Here is a 23582-nt window from a genome sequence, read left to right on the forward strand (position 1 = left end):
ATTTATATGAAAATCGTGCGCTAAACGCTCTTCTTTGCTTTTTATATAATATGTTGATGGATACATGCAGGAGCCGTAATTAAATAACAAGACATTGAAATTTGATGTTGTTTGAATAATTTGGTAGCACTTGGTGCGCTTTGGCTGTTCAGAAAATGACGTTTTCAGCATCAAGCCTGTTTGAATGGAGTGCGTATAAGTTGTTTCGAGTTTATAGCTCTAAATTCAACAGTTCGAAATGACCGAGAGGTAGCACGCCTAATCGCCACTCGAAGGACACGAGTTCGAATCCCGATCAATATTTTTTTACGTTGATCGTACCAGACAGTCATAAAAATCAATCAACTTTCAGCTTATGTGACTATTTTTGAACTATAGAGCGCTGCATATGACGAGCCTAACCTCACTTATTTGACAGCTGCTGGTCCTGTTGTTTACGTTTCGGACTTGTTCGTTTTTCCATCATTTTTTCATCTTCGCATTTCTATCACCAGCATGCTGATGGTGACGATTTTCCACGGTAGGAAGATAGAATAATACGATCCGTAGGTATCTGCAGTGGATTTGACCTCTCCTCGCAGCAAACTTTCACGAAATTAAGAATGATTCGAAAAAAGTACTAAGTCAAAACTGTAAACAACAGGACCAGTACCTGTCAAAATTGATGCGTGACGTCACAGTGCAGTGGAGTATAGAGCAGAAGCAGTTTTAAATACAATGAGAATTTCATGCCATTCCTGGTATCCATTTCACGTAAACAATCGTGAAATTGTTCAGCCAAGGTGCTCTAAATGCGAGTTACTTGGTGCGCTTTGGCAGAACAAATTCATGGTTTTATTCGATCATCACATTTTTACCTACATCATTGTTGTGGTTTTCTAATCTTTGAACGCGTGAGGGTCTTGATTCATCATAATTGCTGTTAAAATAGATAATCCACTAAAAGAAAGACAGATCGAATACGTTTAGGATGCCATGTACCATTTTTTTTGTTCACATAGGTCCCGAACATTACATGGTGGGCCAATTCTATGGAAAATTATAAATCCTTCCCATTCGTAGTGTGTATAATCATTTGTAACAGTGTGTAACATGCATTTCAACATGCATAACGATGATACGAACCATTTGTCTTCATTTTTTTTTTCTTGTATTGCTGATAATCATGAAACACATTCAGCCATACCGAACTGAAAACCATTTTCTTCCATTTTCGTTCAGCCAGAGAGTGCCTTTTAATATGAAATCAATTTTAATTATATGGAAAATATATGATGATTTTATTGAATATTCTATCTTGACTTACTTATTGGACCCTGTTAGTCATTTGTGAATGGTAAAGTTCTGAAAAGAGTCATTCGCGATCTACTCGCAGGTGAGTGGACTTCAAAGTTAAATATCTCAAAATAATGGTTTTGGTACTTGGTGCGGTTTAGCAGAAACCCGACCAAATAGAGTAGGTTCAACTAGTACCGTTTCGTGATTCAGATTAGATATAAACTTCGAGTCTCCAGCCAAGTTGTTCAGAAAATAGAGATCTTGGGAAAAGTGTAGTTTATGGTTCAAAATTCTGTCTCTATGTGCCGCTTGCTTGTAATATGAATCTATAACAAAAAATCCAAAACCAAAACGGCGAAATGATAAAAGCTCCAAGAGTAAAAAAGAAGGGACAAAAGTTCGAAAATCTTCTTTTAAGGAAAGAATTTGGATCTATTCAAACATATAATTATCGACCTTTTGTCACTTCCCGAGTGACACTTCTTCTTCTTCTTGGTATTACGTCCTCACTGGGACAGAGCCTGCTTTTCAGATTAGTGTTCTAATGAGCACTTCCTACTGTTATTAACTGAGAGCTTTCATTGCCAAAGTTGCCATTTTCACATTTGTATAGGTATCGGGTGGCAGGTACGATGATACTTTATGCCCAGGGCAGTCGAGGAAATTTCCATTACGAAAAGATCCTGGACCGACCGGGAATCGAACCCGGACATCTTCAGCATGGCTTTGCTTTGTAGCCGCGGACTCTAGCCACACGGTTAAGGAAGGCCCCGAGTAACACACATATTACAATTAAGACATATCAACTGATATGAAAACAGAGCTGGTCATATAATAGTTAATCTGCCTAACATGTGTGCTACTTGGGTTCGACCTTTTGTCCCTAATCTTGTCCAGCAGGTCTATGAGTGGAATTCGGGAAAAAAATCCTAGAATACCCAAAGATTTTTTTTATAAATGTAGCGTTATTTTTAGAGGAATTTTTAGGGGCTCTGCATAATAGCTTCCCAAAAAAATCCCTTGGGATTTTTTTTTATGAATTTTCAAAAAAATATTACAGAACTAGCTTACCCAACGTGGCTAGGCACGTTCCAACGAAATGTTATAGCGAAGAGCTATGCATGATCTTTTAAAGCACATGACACTACTGACCGCAAAATCGCATGCAGTTGTAGTGTTGTGTAACATTTCAGAAGATTCTTTGAATTATCGCGCAACATTGAGAAGCACCCTTTGTTTACTTTCTCTTTATTCAATAACTGAGTCACACTCTTCTGTTGCGTTTTTTTCGTATAAATCGCTAGTCAAGGAAATTGTCTTTCGATCTATAGCGAAAAACCTTTAGGAGTTTATTCACAAACTTCATAACGTCAAAAATGGCCATTTTCAACACCACCCACCCCATAACGCATTTTGTAAGAATATTTTCCGAATTTTACCTGTAACATCTTAAAGACACCCACCCACCCCCTTCAGCGTTATGAAATATGTGAACCATGCTGAAACTTCTACAATATTCAGCTGAATAGCTGTTGCAATGCTATAGAATTTATAATCAACTTGCAAAATCACAGTTGTGATGAAGTGACCATCGACTCATGGAAGTATCGAGTCATGGAACGGAAATAGTTTGAAAACTGTTTGAAAGGAGCATAAAAGTAACAATAATATTTGGCTTTTAGTATGCATCCATGAGACGATATCGAGTTATTTAATATTGATCAATATTGACTCATGGAGGTTTCACTGGAAATACGAAAAAAAAAACTCTAATATTTGGCGCACATTAATCTCATTCATGTCTATCTTGTCTGCATATGTCGAATACGTTTTAAACCTGAGTTAGATCTGGCGAAGCCCGTCCTGAATCTTATTTTCAACACCAGCCTGTTTCAAATTCGACCGCACTACAATCTGCTTGAAGTTGGTTTGTTTACGTTTTAATCAAACGAACAAGTGCCTACTACGCTGTGAAAAACAATTTTCTAGAAAACTCTATAATATGCTGTTGTAGTGCTCCTCAATTTATTGTAATATAAAATTGTTTATTATAATGATTTATTATCGCTGTTGTAGTGCTCAATGAAACTTTTCGGTGAATCATTTCAAAGCGTTACTGACAGACAGACAACTCTGGGGATTTTATATATACACGGAGAAGTCAGACTACCTAAAAAATAAGTTCTTTTTACTCAAATTTGGGTAAACTGCATTTAGTTTTTACCCACGGTTGGGTTGTTTTGTCTCTCTCGCAACAGCAATGTTGTCAAAAACAGAGAGAGATGCACCGACCCATCGTCGAAGTTTAATGGAATAAGCCAAATTTGGGTTCTTTCGAGTTTACCCAACGTTAAGTTGTTTTTACCCATCAAGGAGACTTCGAAAGCTTACGCTGGGTAGATTTTTTTTGCACTGAGTTGTTTGTTTTGCCGTTGTCAAATGAAAACAACCTAATGTCAGTCTACCCAAATTTGGGTTATCCCACGGAAGGGCCGAATTGTGTCAAAAGAAGTCAAAGTTGGGTTGATTTGTGGCTCCGAGTATATGATTTGGCCTAGCCAATATTTTGAGCTTATTAAATTGCTGCGTTTCAGCTGTTATTTGTTTAATTTTAACATTGAGCGGTATTTTTAGCAATTTGGTGATTCGTGATAAATTCATCCTGATACAAGAAAAATATTAACACTTCATTAGTCGCGCTGTTGTATTTTGTTCAACACAGGTGAAAGAAAACTCGATTCTCGTACACAGCTTAAGCGCGATGCTCCTGGCGGAGGCCAACCGCGCGACGAACGGAAAGTGAACAACGCTTCGGTTTGTGGACATTCTTACCCGTAATGCATAATGTGTATCTAATACAGTAAGGACTCGATTTTGTTAGCCCCTCGATGAATTTTAGGATGACAAAATGGGGAACCTGACAAAATCGGGTCATTTTATTTTGTTTCTGTTTTTCAAATTTTGACGTGTTACATGGTTAATACATAATAAAAGGCATCAAACATCATCATCAATTTTAATGTGATTGATTGATTGATTTGACTTTATTAACGAGATTTTTAGCCCTGGGCTAGTTCATCTCGGGACTAGCGTTGGGCGATTTTGAATCGATGTTCCGAAAATCGATGTTTGCTTTCCGATTAATCGAGTTTTTGAATCGATGTTTGGAGCACCTAAAATCGGATGAATCGATACTCTTCATTCGATTTTTTGATTCGATTCAATTTGTTGAAATCTTTAAATATTTCTTAATGAGTTTGTGGAAAAGAAATGATATTTTGAACTTATCTTGAAGTAGTAAATCTGTTCGATTGATTTTCGAAACTGTTTTGATTGAAAGATGTCGAAATTGGATGCTAATGCATTTGGTCTCATTCCAAGCTTCATAAATGTCAATTTTCATCCGATTCGAATCGATTCAAAAACATCGATTCAAATGATTCGATTTAATCGGTGAATCGATTCGGCAGTTCAAATGTGAATCGATTCAGTAACATCGATGTTCTGGACAAATTTGCCCAACGCTACTCGGGACCAACGGCTTTACTTCCCTTCCGAAGGAAGTCGTCACTATAACTTTTTACGTCATAAGTGACTATGTCGGGGATGGGATTCGATCCCAGGTCCTCGGCGTGAGAGGCGAGTGTTCTAACCACTACACTAGGTCCGTCCCCAATTTTAATGTGGTTAAACATGACGATAACAATTTTTTGACATTTAAAACAGGCTGACAAAATCGGGTCAAAAAGCTGACAAAATCGGGGGTAGACAAAATAGGGGGTAGGCAAAATCGGAGGCTGACAAAATCGGGTCAGTACTGTATTATAAGCAGACTCACCGAATAGATTGACAAAAAAAAAAGATGATACTCATCTATAGCAGACTCTATACAATTTCAGAACTGATTAATTAAGGGGTGACTTGTTGTATTTTTGGCAGCTATTTTCTTTTCTCATAAGGGCTTAAAACTTGCAGCAATGTTCAGAGTAATGAAATGCATCGTAAATTACGGTAATTACGCTTAATATCTTTCGGTCTTACGCGCAAGATCTTTTCCTGATGTAGAACAACTATATCAAGATTTACCGTAAAGCACCAGGAATTTCATTCTTAATCCTTTCAGTAGCTGAAGAAATTCCTAAAAGAATCCCTAATAAAAAAATCTCAAAAAAACTTTTGTTTTTTATAAATCCTAAAACAATACTTACAGAATAACCGTCGTAACATCTGGAGATACAATCAGTGACAAAAAATAGTAATGAAATGCATTTGCACAGTTAATTAATGATCAAATTGTAGGCAATTCCCGCCTAAGGAATCTTGCTGTTATAAGGACGTTTTGAAGTTTACAAAAATAAAAATAACTCTTGGTCGCTTTGATTATACATGTACACGACGATTAATGTGTCAAATACACATATCATATGTATGTGTCAAATATACATCTCATATATATCCGAACGAAGTTTAGACTGCTACATGATGATCCCATGTGCTTTGGGGTAATCGAGTTCAGTTCGCCTTCGAGCATCGGGGTCTCTCAAGGGGCTCCACAACTTGTAGGTTGAAGCGCCCATCTAGCAAATAGTGAGTCGTGGGTTCGATCCCCACCAGAGCACGTGGTTTCTTTTCGCAGTTTCAATTTCAATTTGTACATTTGACACGTGTTTTGTCGTGTACATGTAAACGTCAAAATGTCAAAACCTTATAACAGAATCAAATGCTGTTTTCCATACAAAATGCTCAAGTTTGGGAATATGTATCTCAGCTTTTGGTAGTTAGAATTGGCTGAAATTAGAATGGCGAGCTACACATTATTTGAAGTTTTGTCTGTAATGAATCCATTGAATTCCAGTCATTTTTAAAGGAAGGTTTGTTCAAAGACAAAAGCAAGTAATTGAGATTTTTTATTTAACTCAAAACGGTAAGTTGTAGGTGGTTGGTGCTCTGCAAATTTGTGCACCTTCTGAAAGTGAACAACTTCGTCGAACAAACCAAAACGTTTTTTAAATTAAATTGAAAAAAAAAATATCTCGATTACTTACTTTTGTGCTTGACCAAACATATGAGACTCTTTGGGAAAGTGATAAACATAAATGAATTCAATTTACACCGTCTTCAGCCAAAGGCTGCACAGACTGAAAAATTACGAACAACGGCAATTAACACCCAGTAGCCCAATGATGATTTTTTTCATTTGATGAAAAGTTTTCACCGACTGGAGCGGGAATCGAACCCACGCTTCGACGATTCACAGTACGCCTAAACGGCTGACGCCGCTAACCGCACGGCCGCGAAGCCCACAAATACAAATCCTCAAACTTGGGCATTTTGCATGAAAAAGAAGGTTGCTGTAACGTTTTGATGTCTGCATGTACACGACGAAAATGTGTCAAATGTACAAATTGAAATTGAAACTGCGTAAAAACAAAACAACCACGTACACCGGTGGGGATCGAACCCACGACTCCCCTATTCACTAGATGGGTGCTTCAACCTATAAGCTGAGGAGTGAGCTCGAGCTAGAGCAGCGAGCTCGATTTGGTGCATGAGGGTCATCTACACCTAATACCTTTAGGGTCGTTGGGGACCACTTAGCGTCCACGTTCTTCTTCTTTCTGGCGTTACGTCCCAACTGGGACAAAACTTGCCTCTCAGATTAACAGTTATTAACTGAGAGCTTTCTTTGCCGATTGACCATTTTTGCATGTATATCGTGTGGCAGGTACGAAGATACTCTATGCCCTGGGAATCGAGAAAATTTCCTTTACGAAAAGATCCTCGACCAGCGGGATTTGAACCCACGACCCTCAGCATGGTCATGCTGAATAGCTGCGCGTTTACCGCTACGGCTATCTGGACCTCCAAATCCACGTGCGGACTTCAAATTTTTACCTGATTTTTTTCTTACCAAAACGAGAACTTTACAATGACGAACTATTAACATTTCGCATTTTCGAAAAATAAGGGACGGCCTACTGCGCAGCCCCCATGAGAGACTCCGACGCTCGGAGACGTGTAAGCTACTGAGCTTATATTTGGCCACAATATGCGTCGTATTGAAATGCTTCTTATTGCAAAGTTTCAGACCAATCGGCCGCCAAAAACCCCTCGTGCCAAACTGAATCATGGGTCCAAGTTGCTCTGCACCCTATATCCTAATGGTAGAATGGCATTGCAAGTTTTTTTTTTATATTTTCAATTTTTAAAATCGGAACAAGCCAGGTGATAGATCCCTCACATTCGTCCAACATTCAGAAAACCATACTTATTTGCTTCGCGGACCCCCAGAGAAGTCGGACCAACGGTTGGGAAACCCTGGAATAGGGTGTCGTGCGTTCGATTTCCACCTGTGCACGTGGTTACTTTTCGCAGTCTCAATTTCAATTCGCGTACATGTATACATCAACCTCACAAAAATAAAAAGTTGTTTTCCGGACTAAAGCGGGAATCGAAGCCACACTACTTGTCTCGATGCGGCTAAATGCTTGGTAACACTAATCGGACGGCTTTGTAGCCGCGGACTTTACCAGTAAGAAAGTCCCTTCAGGTTTCTTAAGTTCCTATTTCTTACAATTAGCTACTCAGTCGCTATCAGCCCTGCATTTGCATAATTCAAATCACGCCCTAAAAGCCATTGATGATCATACTGCCCATAAAAACATAACTGTCCCATATGGATTTTTGAACCAACACCTTTTTTCATTGCAACGGTGGTAGGTCATTTGGCATAAAGTCGTTTGGCATAAAGCCGTTTGGCATAAAGTAGTTTGGCATAATGGTTGTTTGGTATAATGGCCGTTTGGCATAATAGTCGTTTGGCATAATGAGTCTGAAACCAAGAATTTCTCAATTTTCGTTTTTACGTTTCTATTGAATCTTTCTGATGACACAAGGCTTGTTTTGGAGTCAATTGATACAAAACGGCACTCTATTCAACAATCATTCGCTCTTGAATAAATTTAGGGGCCTATTTTGTAAATCGAGCTGATTCATGTGACTCGTCTGTTTTCATTGTCGATCAAAGCAAGCATGCATATTTCAGATGTCACCCGTCGACTCCCATAGTAATCCAGTAACATAGAGTGACTGGATTACTATGTGAGTCGACGGGTGACATCTGAAATATGCATGCTTACTTTGATCGACAATGAGCTCAGACGAGTCACATGAATCTGCTCGATTTACAAAATAGACCCCTAAATTTCAATAAATTGCTCCTTCTTTTATGCATAGGCTGTTCTTTGGAGCTATATTCTTTAAGTATTTTTGTATACAACTGACAAAAGGGCGGCAAACGATAACATTGATCTGCTCAAATTATCAGCGAAAAGAGAAATCGATTACTGCAGTTACTTTGATGGGTTGTGCTACTTTTCCCCGAATGTCGTTTCCCCGAATGCCATTTCCCGAATATCCCGTTTCGTCGACTAGCCCACTCCCCCGGAAAATTTTTAGCACCCATGATTGTCGTAACTATATACATTTCAGGGGGGTGAACGAACTGACCATCTAATATGCACACTTCTTTATTTAATTGGCGGTTCTTTCGAGTTTTACCGTCTTCAGCACTTTTGCCAACATGTGTATAGCCGAGAATGACAGAATACTTCCTTCTTTTGACTGTTTATCGTTCTTTCTCGTCACCACTTTTCGGGGGAACCAGTCATTGCCGCAATAATTTTTGGCGTCAATTCTTGTATTGGTTTAATTGTAAATTTTGCCTTCTTTTAAAAATAGGCTGTTCTTTATGTTTATAGTGTTATAAATTTTATTATTTAGTAAAGCTAATTGTGAACCATTTTTATTATCAATTCTTGCCAGATTCTAACAACAGAATTATAATTATTTCAGAACCTGTCAATATTCAATATATACTTTTTTTGGGGCAAACGCGTGATCTCCTTACGAGATATGCTGGAAAATATATTATTTCAATCACAAATTTTCCCTTTTCTCGATAATAAACGGTGTTTTTGATGTACACTTCCAAAATTTGAAATTATATTGAACCGTTGAAAAGTTTTGCCACAAATATTTTCTTTTAAAGATGTGTTGTTCATTTGAGCTGTGCTGTGAAAAGATTTTTTTTGCGTTAGAGTCTGAAACATTTTAAACGAAAAATAATCTGCTCTCGTTTAAAGGCTATTTTTGCATTAAGTCGCATTAATAGTTCTTTTGATTAAAGCTTTTGATATTTTGCAAAAAAAATCATTCTTTTATCAAGTAATTTTCAGCGAGTGTTACGTCCAAACTGGGACAGAGCTTGATATGCAGCGAAATATTCTATGAGCGTTCCCTTGATGAATAGCTGCGAACTTTCCTTGCCAATTTACTGTTTTCAAATATGTATATCGCAACAAGCTCAAGGGTACTCTATGTTCTGAGATGAAGAGACCCGTCACGAGTTTTATTTAGTAATGCTCTATAATGTCACAACAATTTTTGAAATTCTTAGCTCAGATAATCTCTGAACGAACACCACGCTTGTTTAGAACCTACCAAATTTTTTTGCTGTGGGCTCGGTGGTGTTGATCTCGGTAAAAGCTTAAAAAATGCCGATATTTATTTCAAGTCAATCATTATGCCAAACGGCCATTATGCCAAATGACCATTATGCCAAACGGCCATTATGCCAAACGGCCATTATGCCAAACGGCCATTATGCCAAACGACCATTATGCCAAACGACCATTATGCCAAACGACTTTATGCCAAACGGGGTACAATCATTGCAACATTCATGTTTTAATATAGACGAATTCCATGTCAAATCGGTCAGTCACAGAACTCGACCATCTTCGATTTGGATTAAATTTTGCACATGTTTTTGGTATGGTAGAATAAGTGTTTTCCATAGAAAAATTGATCATTTTGACTCAAGTGTAACTTTTGAAAATGGCCTATAAATTTTTGCATGCAACTTATTTCTCGAAGACTTGTTCAAACAGACTCAAGTCAGAAAAGTTAACAAACTTACTTAATCAATCCTACGTGTTTCGCAGACGAAATTCTTAACGTTCCGCTCTAAACCAACTCGATTTTTCACTTTTGGAACGTTTAATTTCCGGATTTACAAAACGACGAAAGTAAGATTCTCCACTTTCGCAACCTAACCGCTACTTTTGCCGCTCCGTTGTATGGGAGACAAAGTGACTTAACCACGAATCAGAACAAAACACTACTTGAGTCGATTTTACACTGGTACAAAAACGTCGTAAGTAACTGATTGAAACGGCTTATCATTTTGTCATACATTTTTTGTGGGAAGTGATAGGAACTACCTTGAGTTTTAACGCGAGTTGATTGCATGCAAAATTTAAGCTATGTACACGGTAAAAAAATGTTAAAAAAGGGATTAATTTTAAAACAGTTTTAGAAGATAGGTTGTGATTCTTCTTAATAAATTTTCTCAAACCCGTATGAAAGTTACTTACGTCGATTTGAAAAAGTAATCGAGATTTGAAAAATTCTAACTCCGGAACTATTGATTTAAGAGAAAAATGTTCTATGAAAAAATGTAGTGAACCGTTTGGACTATGAGAAAAAAATATACACTGAAAAAATAATTTATTTATTTTCATAAAAAAATCAAAAATAAAACTTAAATTTAAAATTACACAAAAACCCCACTTTTAATATTTTTTAAATTTTCACCATATAATCTTGATAGTAAATAGATGTTTGGGACAAAGTTTCATTATGGAGAAATTTTTAATAAAAAAGTTTTTCTAAGAACAAGTTTTGGTCGATTTTAAAAATTTTGAATTTTTGTCATAATAAAAACATTCTGATGATACAGTAAGTATCTTTAAATGATTCTAAGCCATAATGATTATATGAATAATTTCTCTACAAGTAGCCATTTTCGATTTATATCAAGTTTAATGCAAAAAATATTGTTTACATATTAAAATAGGCCATTTTCATAAGTTATTCGCATTTCTAATTCGCATTGATAATAATACGTTTTCGAGAGCAAAGACCATATTTCTTTCCACTTACATATTTTCCTTGATGTAGAAACGCGAATAACTAATGAAAATGGCCTATTTTTATATTTAAATAATATTTTTTGCATTAAACTCGATATGATTCGAAAATGGCTGCCTGTAGAGAAATTATTCATATAATCATTATGGCTTAGAATCATTTAAAGATGTTACTGTATCATCAGAACGTATTCTTTTTGACAAAAATTAAAAATTTTGAAAATCGACCAAAAGTTGTTCTTAGAAAAACTTTTTTATTTAAAATTTCTCCATAATGAAACTTTGTTCCAAACATCTATTTACTATCAAGATTCTATGGTGAAAATTGAAAAATATTAAAAATGGGGGTTTTGTGTAATTTTAAATTTAAGTTTTGTTTTTGATTTTTTTTATGAAAATAAATAAAATATTTTTTCAGTGCATATTTTTTTCTAATAGTCCAAACGGTTCACTAAAACTTCTTCATAGAACATTTTTCTCTAAAATCAACAGTTTCCGAGTTAGAATTTTTCAAATAAGTTGCATGCAAAAATTTATAGGCCATTTTCAAAAGTTACAATTGAGTCAAAATGATCAATTTGTCTATGGAAAACACTTATTCTACCATACTAAAAACATGTGCAAAATGTAATCCAAATCGAAGACTATCGAGCACGATTTTTATTTTTTTCGACTCATTCTGGATGGAATTCGTCTATATACTTTACTGTGCATATAAAAATTTACACACTTTGTTTGAAAATGTGGTGAAAAAACATGAAGCTGGTGCAGTCAAATATTGAAAAATAAAGGCATCACAGTCTCTATATGAGCTTTCAACCCGAATAACTGCTGCAAAATGTAAATTGTGTTTATATTTTTTGCTGATCAATAGAAGCAAAATGAGCTGTCTGTGTGGTGATGTTTAAAGAATATAGCATGCAGAAATGTACTAGAAAATTTTAAACATTTGTATGAGAAGACAAACTAGAAACTTTGAGTGCTGTTTTCTCAATGCCTACTTATTCGATATGGGACAGTTATGATTTTATGGGCAGCAAAGCGTTGGTCAATAACGTGTAAATTCAAGCATATATTCAAAAACAACGTGCTACACGCGTGGATACCAATTGCTTTGAATTATAACTATGCGAAAAAAGGTCATACAATTCTTAAAAATTGAGTACATATGTATTTTTTACCTAAATTTAAACGTTTGCTACTAAAATTGGGACAGGGTTTGTTGACATGGTTTATGAACAGGAAGTCAAAAAACAAAAGGTCGAAAATAGTTTGCTTTGTGGGAAATTTTTCCTTCTTTGAAAAACATATTGTCATCCTTTTTCTTTTTTGAGCATTGGTCATAGATTGTTCAAATGTCCTCTGTGTGAAATGGCGTTATGTATGTTAAAATTACGTCAAATGACCTAGATTCCAGATAGTATTCTCTAAATGCAAGTAGGAGGAAGAGCAGTCATCTTCAGGTTTTGGAAATCTTTCCCTTTAATGCATTTTAAGTTCTTTCGAATCAATTGGTTCGAGATTTTTCACCTAGCCAACAAACTAAAATGCATTTCGCCTCGCTTCCCTTTAGGACGATCATCCTCCGGAATGGCCTCGATGATGGACGAGATGGCAAAAACGTTAGCCCGACGGCGAGCACAAGCTGAAAAGAAGGAGGTTTGTTATCGAAAACATTCCGCGTACCTACAATCTTTTAACTATTACCCTATCTTTCCAGCCGGACTCCACCGAAGACGGCCCAGCGAATGGTCGCCAGCGGGCGTGGGAAAAATCCAGCACCTTGCCGCACAAACTGGGCAGCAGTCAGAACAACGCCAACAGCAACAACACCAGTTTCAGCGGATCGGAGTCCCCGAAACCGTCGCGGAAACGGTTCGGCAGTGCCAGCGAAGAAACGATACTCAAGGTGAGCGTTCGGGTTTCCAGTTCCAGTTACGTAACGTGGACTTGTTGCATTTTCGGCAGCTTTGTTTTCTTCGTTATGAATAGGTTTCTGAAAGCTGAAAATTTGCATACCTATATGTAATTTAGATAATAATACTAATGAAGGAATTAAAAAAAAAAGCACGAGAGTACGGTGCCCACTTAAAAATACCTCATATTTCATGGCTTCTAATTGTCCTTCTTGCAGCAAATCAACGGCGACAGCTTCTCGCTGCCCAGCGCAATGGAGCTGGAAAACTTCAAGGAGGAAATCCTGCGGGAGATGCGGAACGAGATTGCGAAAGCGAAACAGGAAATCATCGAAGCGATCAAATCGGAATTCAACCGGAGGTAAAAGACGGGCTGTGGGCAAACCGCGAGCGCAGCAGCACCAAGGCTGGATAGTGAAATTGTAATTGTCTGTAGTAGTTTTTACGAGTCGTGCGACGGGAGAGGGCGGGGCCAAAGCGCGCCTTCCTCCGGGTGGGTATTTATTTAAGTGTAGTAACGGGCGGACACCGATTTGCGACGGCGGTGCGGTTAAAACGGGGTGCGGGTTTTCCCCATCGAAGTTTTTTTTTTCGAGATCTCTCGCGAAACGGGGATGTTAGGTCGTGTTTTTTTATATAGAGAAGAAAAGCCTGCCATAATAAGTACGCTGTATAATGCGTACGCTCTCTGATCAGGCGCTGGACAGTGAAGGGGGTTCTCTTTTGATGTTTCGGAGGTTCTTATCCGGAGACTCGCAACGGCACGACGGTTCTTGGGGGAAGGTCGTCGTCGTCTTGTGTACTGAAGATTCGATACGTGCGGTGCATGGCGATTGCAGCGCGAAATAAAAGCGGGGCTATATATATGTTAAATATATACATATACATATGAAACTAATTCACACAATTGAAAAATTATACAACTAATCTAAAGAAAACAAAAACTGAAGGAAACTAATAACCGAACACTTACTGGAACGGTAAACTGCAATTTAGAGTGGGCATATTTCAGACAACAAAGATACAATGCGACAGCTTAGACAGAAGAACAAAATATTCGAATTGGGTTTAGGAGCAGAGTTTCGCTGGAATCTAGTTCTTGTTGGACATAAGTACTATTTTTTTTGCTTATAATTGCATTTCATGCCATTTAATACTTTGGCGAGTGTGGCAAATTGGCTGCTTCTAAATTATTTGGTGAGCTCGTTTTATTCTATGTTTTAAGTTTCTCAGAAGTTTATAAAGGGTTTGCCCAATAATTCCCAGGCAATGCTTAGGAAGTTTCTCAAAGGGTACATGGGTACATAGGTGCATAAAATATTCCAACCAATTTATGGAAAACCTCAGAAAACTCAAATAGGGCTCGAAGAGGTTTCTAAGGTTCACAAAAAGTTACTTCTTCTCTTAACTTTTTTTAACGTTAAGTCCCCGTTAGAACAGAGCCTGCTTTTCATCTTAGTCTACTATGAGCACTTCCACAGTTATTAAATTAGAGGTTTCTTTGCCAAACTTTCCACTTTTGGGATTGTATGTTATGTGGCAGGTAGTCTGGGAAGTTGAAGACATGTTCTTCATGAAAAGTCCTGGATCGCGAAGGGAGTTGTGAGGAACATTTGTTATAAGCAAAGTGACAAGCAATTGTGAGATCACTCGAAGCAAGGACAATTGTGTCCCAATTCACCGGAAGTGGAAACATCCAAATTACTAGGATTTCCAATGGACGCAGAGAATCCATGGAATTTGGTCATAACCAATTCCCAGTTTGTGGAATATAACAAATGCAAAGTCTGCGAATTTACATTCATATGTTCATATAGAGATGTAGCGATGACCAGATAATGATTCAAAATCTGATACATGCCAATTCGTCAACTCGTGACTGATTCTGTTCGAGCAGAGCATTATGTCTAACAGTTCTTCTCTAGCAGGTACCATGAAGGTGGGGCGATTTCCTATAATAAGTAATTCAAGGTTTGAACTACTTAAGTATTCCATCAGATTGGAGCTTCTCAAATTGATATCTGAGCTGCTCCAGATCATGTGATGAGTATCAGCATCACTGCCCACAATCAGCAGAAGACCTTTTCATAGGCAGTGGACGACAACTCGTTTGAAATCATCCATAGGGGATGGTTCATCATGTGGTAAATACACCACAAAACGAAAGACGTATTTCCTATTGAGGTCACCATCAGAAATATCAATTGTGATAGCACATACATCTCTGGTAGTTGACTCAGAAATGAGTGTAGCAACGATTGCTTTATTAACGAGCACGCATGCACGAGGCATGGAACGCGAGTTTGCCATTTCATGTTTCTGAAAGTAGCAAAAACTGGGTCTACAAGGTTACCTAGATAAAAGTTCACAAAAGTAAGTTTTTTGGACTAGCGCCACTTGAACTGTACCATTTGCATGAGTCTACAAAGATTGATCGTTGCTGATATTTTATGCTGAAGATTGATCTAACTAAGCTATCCTAACCGTAGCCACTACCCAAACTAGGCAGGATTAAGCTTTTCACAATCTCAGCACGAAAAAGACCAGCAGCGAATACACTGTGTAAAACGCATAATGCAAAACCATAAAGGTGAAAATTTAAACCAAATTACATTAAATGTATTAATAATCCCACCCTTATTTAGCCTCAGGGTTGAGACTGAAGAAGGGCAGCCGATTATCTCGGAGAAACACAAGGTCACCTGCACCATTGTTCCGGGTAGCACAGGAAGGGCATAATACTATAGAGGGCGCCCTGGTACTCCACAGGCTCCGTTTGCGGTTAGGTTTTATTTAGACCCCCTAACCATTCATTCTTAGGCACGGTAAGCTTAAAGCCGCATGAATTAGGGGTCACCTGTGAGGTGGACTTTTACCACCGGAACAGGCAGTTCGTAGTGTTAATTCTTAGCCAATTGAAACAACCGCTACCGACACTACGCGGCTATCTAGGCTGATCGGGAAAAGGAAGTTAACATTGATGATTAACTCCTGACGTGCCCAAACTGCCCGAAAACCTCAGAGACACCTAAATAGGGCTTGGAAGGGTTTCTAGGGTTCACAAAAAGTTACTTCTTCTTCTCTTAACTTTTTTTGAACGTTAAGTCCCCGTTAGAACAGAGCCTGCTTTTCAGCTTAGTCTTCTATGAGCAATTCCACAGTTATTAAATTAGAGGTTTCTTTGCCAAACTTTCCACTTTTGGGATCGTATGTTATGTGGCAGGTAGTCTGGGAAGTTAAAGACATGTTCTTCATGAAAAGTCCTGGATCATCCTGGAATTAAACCCCGTTTGGTCTTGTGGGTGATGCCATAGAATCCACTAAGGCTTAGGAAAAATCAAAATATTACATTTGATTCCTAAAACGTTGTATCCAGAGATTTGCAGAGGATTCTGAGGAGTTTTTGACGGGCTCAAAGAGCATCGAAGGGTTTATTTTTTACTTAAGATTACCATGTGGGTCACAAGATTTCAGAGATTTCAAGGAGCTCGTAAGGTATTCCAAAGAAATTCCATGCAATTATCGGAGCGTTCAGAAGTTCTCCGGAATTTACATGGTCCAGTGGACCACAAACTTCTTCGAAACCTTTAGGAAGCTTATGGAATCTAAGAATTACTCTTGAAAAACCCGTGATAGCCGCTGGGATCCTTTAGGAACCACACTTCGAAACTTCTCAAAGAGTATCCAACCGATTTCAGAAGTTCACAAAGGGGTACCAAGGCTCTCTAAGAACCCAAACGGGGGTTTCAAATGAGTTCCATGGGATTCCTAAAGCGTTCAATGGAATTTACCCAAAGTTTTCCAAGGGACACGAAGTGTTCTCAGAAAAAGACACCTAAGAGATTTCAAATGTCTCAATTGGTTACAAAGAATTCCTTAAACATTGTTTGGAGTTACCTAGGAATTACCAGTGTTTGTCAAGATATTTTATTCACTTTTGTTCTCAAGAATCCAATTGGGCTACTCTGGAAATTGCTTCGCTTGGTATTCCCTTGGAAATACGTTTGAAAACCAATGAAATTTCTTCAAACCCCCTTTTCAGAACTCATAAATCCACTTGGAAAAATTATGAAAACTTTCAAAGCCTCGGGAAACTTCTTCAGAAGCTTCAAGAAGTCTTGAGAAGCTTTTGTAAATTTTTCCTGATTCCGCGGGATCCGTTCAAATCCCCTTGGGAATTTTTGAAAATGCTTTGAGTTTACTGATCGGGTAACAATTGAAACCCATTAAAAATGCTCGCTACAATTGAACATCTCTGAATACGAATATAAAGGTCAGAGCCTTCTATAAGGGCTATTTGAGTTATTTAAAAACTGGAAACACTATTAACTGCGCTAGACGCCTAGAGGTAGATATATTTTAAAGGAAATTGAACATTCTTTAAGTTATTCATTTATTGTTTATATGTTTATTCGAATTTCATTCACATGAGACGGTCATTTTCACTCCAATGTTACCCCGATGATCTATGTCAGGTAGTTCAAGAGCACTGTTTTTACTTGTAATTCAATATCCGATTGCAGCTACTCAAAGAGCTATTTTTTCTGGAAATTACCAGGGGTGCCTAGAAGTTTCTGAGAAGTCACCAGAAGTTTTGAATGAATTTAAAAAGAATTTCAGAAGCTTCCAAAGCATGCTCCAAGGGTAGTTTAGTTGTTTCATAGGCCCTCAAAGGGTAACCAGCAATTTTTGGGAATTTCAAACGATTTCTCAGAATTTTTTTTTTCGGTTTTTTTTTTCGCAAGCATCTTACAGAAGTTCCCAGATATATCTGCAGGCGTTTCAAAGAATCGCAAATGCTACATGAACCTTATCAACCCGTTTTTTGGGATTACCTCTTCCACAAAGCTGAGAGAAGTCCATCATTAATTTTTAATAGGTACTATTTTCACAGGTGTTTGAAAAAAGTCCAAGAGATTCCAGAGTTCTCCAAAAGATTCTCAGAGGGACCTTCAACAGATTTCAGAGCGTTCGCAGGGGACACCATGTGTTCTCGGGAGTTTATTATGGGCTAATTCAGGGGATCCAAATATTTACAAACGGGGCCTTTCTTAGCTTTTTGGTAATGCCCGCAGCTATAAAGCAAAATCACGCTGAAGATTTTTGGGTTCGATACCTGTTCTGTCTACAATCTTTTCTCAATGTAAATTCCCTTGACTTTCTTAGGCATATAGTATCACGCATTATGAGAATGCAAAACTAGCATCTTCGGCAAAGAAAGATCTGAGTTAATAACCATCGAAGTGCTTTTATAACACTAAGCTGAATATCACGCTCTGTCTCAGTGGGGATGTATGGCCAAAAAGAAAAACGTGATAATTTTGAGAAAGAACAAAATGGCTGTTTCCAGACTAATTGGTGAGCTCGTTTTATATTTTTTTATTCCCAAGGTTTCCAGTAGGAATTCTAAAGTGGGTTTCAGAAATTGTCAAGGTTTCTAGGGAGTTTTAAATGGGTTTGCAAACATTTAACAGAACTTAACATAGATACCCAACTGGAACTTAAGTAGATTAAAGGTCAACAAAGTGCTACATGAGATTTCCAAAACGTTCAGTGAGTTTTCTTAGTGGTGCCTATTGATTCCCAAAAGATTCATGAGTGGTGGTTCCTAAGCTTTTCCGAGCCGAAACCTCTTTCAATATTCTAAAAATGTCCCGTGAAAAAAATGTGCTCCTAATAGATGCCGAAATCAACTAGAAGTATTATGCAAATTGAATTTTTAGAACATAGCCATGTGATTTCAAGATAACTTTACTGGGATTAACTTTGAAAATTCCATTTTTAGCTCGTTGAATTCACTACGTCGCTTCCATAACAATACTCACTTTCACATTTGTAACGGAGCTCTATAGATGCGTCTTTCACTACACACTCAGTTTTGATTCCCTCCAGCGTTTACTCAAACGATTGCTTTTCGAATTATGCCAAATGTCATTAGACCAAAGTTCCACAACAGCAAGATTCAAACGAAACACTGCTCTGGAGTTAAGTTACAGTACTGAGGATGGTTTTGCGTCGAGTTATTCAAACCAGAAACAAACAGCATGCAGTAATCGAAAAACAATATCAATTAGGCGAAAAAAAAAAACGGCGGACTTCAGTTTCTCGACTGCATTCAACAAACCAAACGGCTTTTTTACGATAACTATTGAAACGAGGATGCGGTTGGCTTTTTATAAAAGAAAAACAAAACAGTCGCAAGAGTCACAGGGGCATAACGAAGTAGAATGCTAGTTGAAAATCAAAGTTACAATAATCTCGTCGTAGCAAAAATGAAACAAACGCCATTATTAGCGCGCAGACACACACATTCATCCAATAAAAAAGGAAAAAACTCATTCTCATTATACCATGTAAGCAGAAGCAAAGAAATATCTAGTTGTACGACCGTAAACTGTACAGTATTAGCTGAAGCGCTGAAAGTTATTGTCGAGGAGTTCCCTTCGCCTAAGCCCCAACATCGAAATTGGTGGTAGTTAGCTCACGGAAGACAAGAAGAGAAAGGAGGAGGGTCTAATATCCTGTTCATGCCATTTCCCTTGCAGTTGGTTCCATTAGCTCCTTATTGATTTCTACAACACAGTAAACTTCATGTATTCCACATTTATTTACAGATGAGTCCATGAAGTAATAATAATAATAGGTCTTCCCTGACCACATGTTCCAACGGCTGAGTCGCAACTAACGCTATATAAAGCTATAGAGGTAGAATCCCAAAACTTATTGGGATCTCTGTCCTGTGGGATGAGGATTAGATCGTAAAATCTACTTGGTGGTTGATGGTTTAAATAGAGTCAATAATATCAGCATATCTCTATTCCCTAATCACAGGCATAAACCGGTTGGGTAGGAAACGGACTTCATAGGGAAACGCCAACCGATTGTGTTAACCCTTGTTTCACAATTGTCGTGTAAAAACGTTCCCGTTGTAAAGATGATTGATGTTCCAAAGCTGAGTAGAACGCCTAGTCAACCCTGTTCACTTCGTCCATCGTCAGCTAAACCGTTGAAATTTGACACTATGGGAACCAATTTCCCGTTGTCTTGGGTAGAACCTTACCGGTTTGGCGCGAAAGTTTCATATGCAGAATGTTGATTCCTGCTCCTTAGCATTCCCCTTGAAACGTTACTGTTGGGTTTGCTTTCTATTCTACATAAGTAAGCACTTGCACGAGTAGGCTGTTCTCATTACACGTCGCAGTCAGGGATTGAATCCTGAGCAAATTGAGAGAATCTCTCACTTATCGCTCTCTGTAACTATCATAATAAGCAGCACATTATGAGAGACTGTTTATCGTATACTGCTACAACTTTGATCAGATCGGGGGGATAGCAGTGCATAATAAAACCCCTCTAAACAAGTTCCAAACCTGGGGGACACTATTGCTATAGGAGGTTCGGGGATTGTTTAACGTGCCAGTAAAGTAAACAGTTTACCCCCAATGGTAAACAAGCGAGAAAAATGGAGTTTTTCATCGCTCTCTCTTTGAGGCTCTCGTTCGCTGTTCCTATTTATCAGACTTGTTACAACTTGCGATAGGCTTCCGATCATAGACTGCAACAGATGGGATGTTTTTCTTCGCTTGCTTTGATCGTGCTTCAAAATCAGATGAGAGCTAGTTCTGCAATGCCTGGTCGCAGTAGTAAAAGTTCATCCATACAGTTCTGATAGTCGATCTGTCGCGAGTGAGATAGTCGATGCCTCAATGACTCTCCTTCGCGAATTGGGCTTATGATTGTTCCCGCAATTTGAGCATATAAACTTGGTGGTATCTTCCTTCACTGGACAGGCGTCCTTAGCGTGAGAAGAACCTCCGCAAGTCATGCATTTAGCATCCATGCGGCAATTTTTTGTACCATGACCCCACTTTTGGCACCGACGGCACTGAGTGGGGTTCTGGTAGTTTCCTCCAGGTTTCTGAAAATGTTCCCATGTCACACGGACATCGAACATAAGTTTTGCTTTTTCTAAAGCTTTAATATTATTTAGTTCTTTTTTGTTAAAGTGAACTAAATAATATTCTTGAGAAAGCCCTTTCCGAACAATGCCAGATTGGGTTCTCTTTTTCATAATGATTACTTGGACTGGGGAAAATCCAAGCAAATCATTTATTCCATTTTTAATCTCTTCAAGTGACTTACAGTCACTTGAGAGACCTTTCAAGACGACTTTGAACAAACGTTCAGTTTTGTCGTCATAAGTAAAAAAATGTGTTTCTTCTCTTCAAGATGTTTGAGAAGAAGTTCGCGATCTTTAAGAGTTTCCGGCAAAACGCGACAGTCTGCATTCTTTGCGATTTGGAAGGAAACCTTGAAGGAATTCAAGATCTCCTGCCTAAATCCCCCAAATTCGGAACAACTGACCACGATAGGCGACACTCTTTGCTTCCTCACTTGAATCAAAGAGGCTGGGCTAGAGGCTGCTTCGATTTGGTGTTCGGAAAATTTGTCTAAAGCATCGAACTGATTGCTCATTTCGATACAATTATCAACATTATTCAATTCACCCTTGGAAGAAAGTTCGCATTCCGGAGAAACGTCCTTTCTTCCATTCTTGCCACGTTTAGTGACAGTTTTAAATCCCACTTTTTTGAAAGGAAGTTGTGAATTCAGAGATTCACCCTTCCTTTTATTTGTAGTCCAGTCGCAAAATGTCCTGATTTCAACGGCGCATATGCAGGAAACTGCGTATCGTTGTCAACCGCGGAGGCTGAGTTCATGACGCTTGAAGTTCGGAGGCCACACAGTTGATTTGGCTAAAGCGTCTTCCCGACGATTTTACTGAGCAACAGAGCAGCCCTACTATTTTCGAGGATAATCAGAACTCGCTGAAGATGCTGGAATCTGATGAATTCAGCATCAGAACCAAGCACATTGTGACTCGGTTGTAATTCACATGAGACGTCTGATTCGTAGGATAATATACTGAAGAAACGGCTGTTGACTTGCTGACTAAACGCATTGGAGAAGTTCGGATGGCCAAATTTTGGACGATGAGCGGATTAGAAGCCCCGTGTTGAGGAGAAGTATTCGTGGATCTAAGCGACATAGCGGTTCTAGAACTTCATCACAACAACCTATTGGGGCTCTGCACCAAAGATCTAACTCTCATTTTCACTCTTCCACATAATTTGTAAACTTCAAGGCCCGTAAATATTAAACTCCCATACAAAATCCAAATAGTAAGGTGGCCTATTGTTTTATAACCTTGTCAGATAAACTGAAAACTTATGTCATTCTTTAATGAACCGTTAAGTGGAACAGTGTTCTTCCACTTAAGCTCCCACATTCCATCACCTTCCACCCAATTGTCATCCTAGAAATTCCTAGAAGAACTCCTGTTGGAATCCCTAGAGGAACTCCTGATAGAATCCCTGGAGGAATTCTAGGTGGAATCTCTGAAGGAACTCTTGGTGGAATCCTTGGAAAAACTTCTTATAGAACTGCTAGAAGAACTCCTGATGGAATTCCTAGCAGTGGCGTAGCTATGGTTTTTGGGGCCCAGTGCTGTGTTCCATTTAGGGGCCCTCAAGAAAGTAAAAAGTAGTAAATTTATCAAGAGGACTTCCAGTAAATTGCCATGTAAGTTGATATATTAGCTGGCGGAGTAGCTCTGGAAAGCAATGATCCATATACAGCTTAAATTGGGAATTCTAGCGTAATGTTGACATTTCCCGAATTTTGTGTTTTGTTCGATTTTGAAATTCTTGATGGCAGAAAAGCCTTAAATTATGCTAACTAGTTACAAAATGAACACCAAAGATTTTCTCAAGAGTTCATTTTGTGATTTTCACGAACTTCGTAAAAAATAATAAACCCTAAAAAATCCAATGTAGAATTCTCCTTAGGATAACCATAAAAGTTACCTTAGAGATTCCAGCATAAATTTCTTTAAAAAACCTTCCTGAAATTGTTCAAGAAAATAAGTACTCCAGGAATGTTTACAATGATATTACGTTTTCTCATAACTTCCACCAAGATTCCCGTTTACAATATCTTTATGATTTCAAATAGTATTTTCTCAAAGGATTTTCTAGATTTTTTTTCAAATCATCGTTCAGATTTTAACCAGTGAATTCCTTCAGGAATTACTCCAGAGATTGTCCCTAAGATTACTTCGGGAATTAAAGAATATAGAAATCTTAGAGATTTTTTTTAATTGCGACAGTGATCTTGTAGGAATTTCACTAGTTAATCCTCATGATATTCATGCATAAAAACTTCTGAGATATTCCTCAAAAATAATTCCAAGGATTCCACTAGATTTTTTTTTCAAAGCGATTTCAGAGATTGCTCCAAGAGTTACTAGAAACATTTAATCAGTATTGACTTATTGGATTCCCGTCCCAAGGATTTCTTAAGAAATTTCATATGAAAATTGTAATTAAATTCCTTC

The 23582-nt window shown here is 38.0% G+C and overlaps 1 protein-coding gene across 10 annotated transcripts in view; it reads left to right on the forward strand.

Annotated features, from left to right (window-relative positions):
- The window catches only part of LOC5573842 (protein enabled), a 136047-nt gene extending 121863 nt beyond the window's left edge, over positions 1-14184 (forward strand). For all 10 annotated transcript variants that reach the window (XM_021848446.1, XM_021848442.1, XM_021848440.1 and 7 more), the window contains 3 exons: positions 12844-12929; positions 12991-13179; positions 13405-14184. In XM_021848446.1, the coding sequence (XP_021704138.1) occupies positions 12844-12929; positions 12991-13179; positions 13405-13551 (422 nt within the window). In that variant the 3' untranslated portion in view covers positions 13552-14184. The remainder of the gene's footprint in view (positions 1-12843; positions 12930-12990; positions 13180-13404) is intronic.
- The last annotated feature ends 9398 nt before the right edge of the window (positions 14185-23582 follow it).

The sequence above is a fragment of the Aedes aegypti genome, chromosome 3 (assembly GCF_002204515.2).
Source record: "Aedes aegypti strain LVP_AGWG chromosome 3, AaegL5.0 Primary Assembly, whole genome shotgun sequence".
Lineage (NCBI taxonomy): Eukaryota > Metazoa > Arthropoda > Insecta > Diptera > Culicidae > Aedes > Aedes aegypti.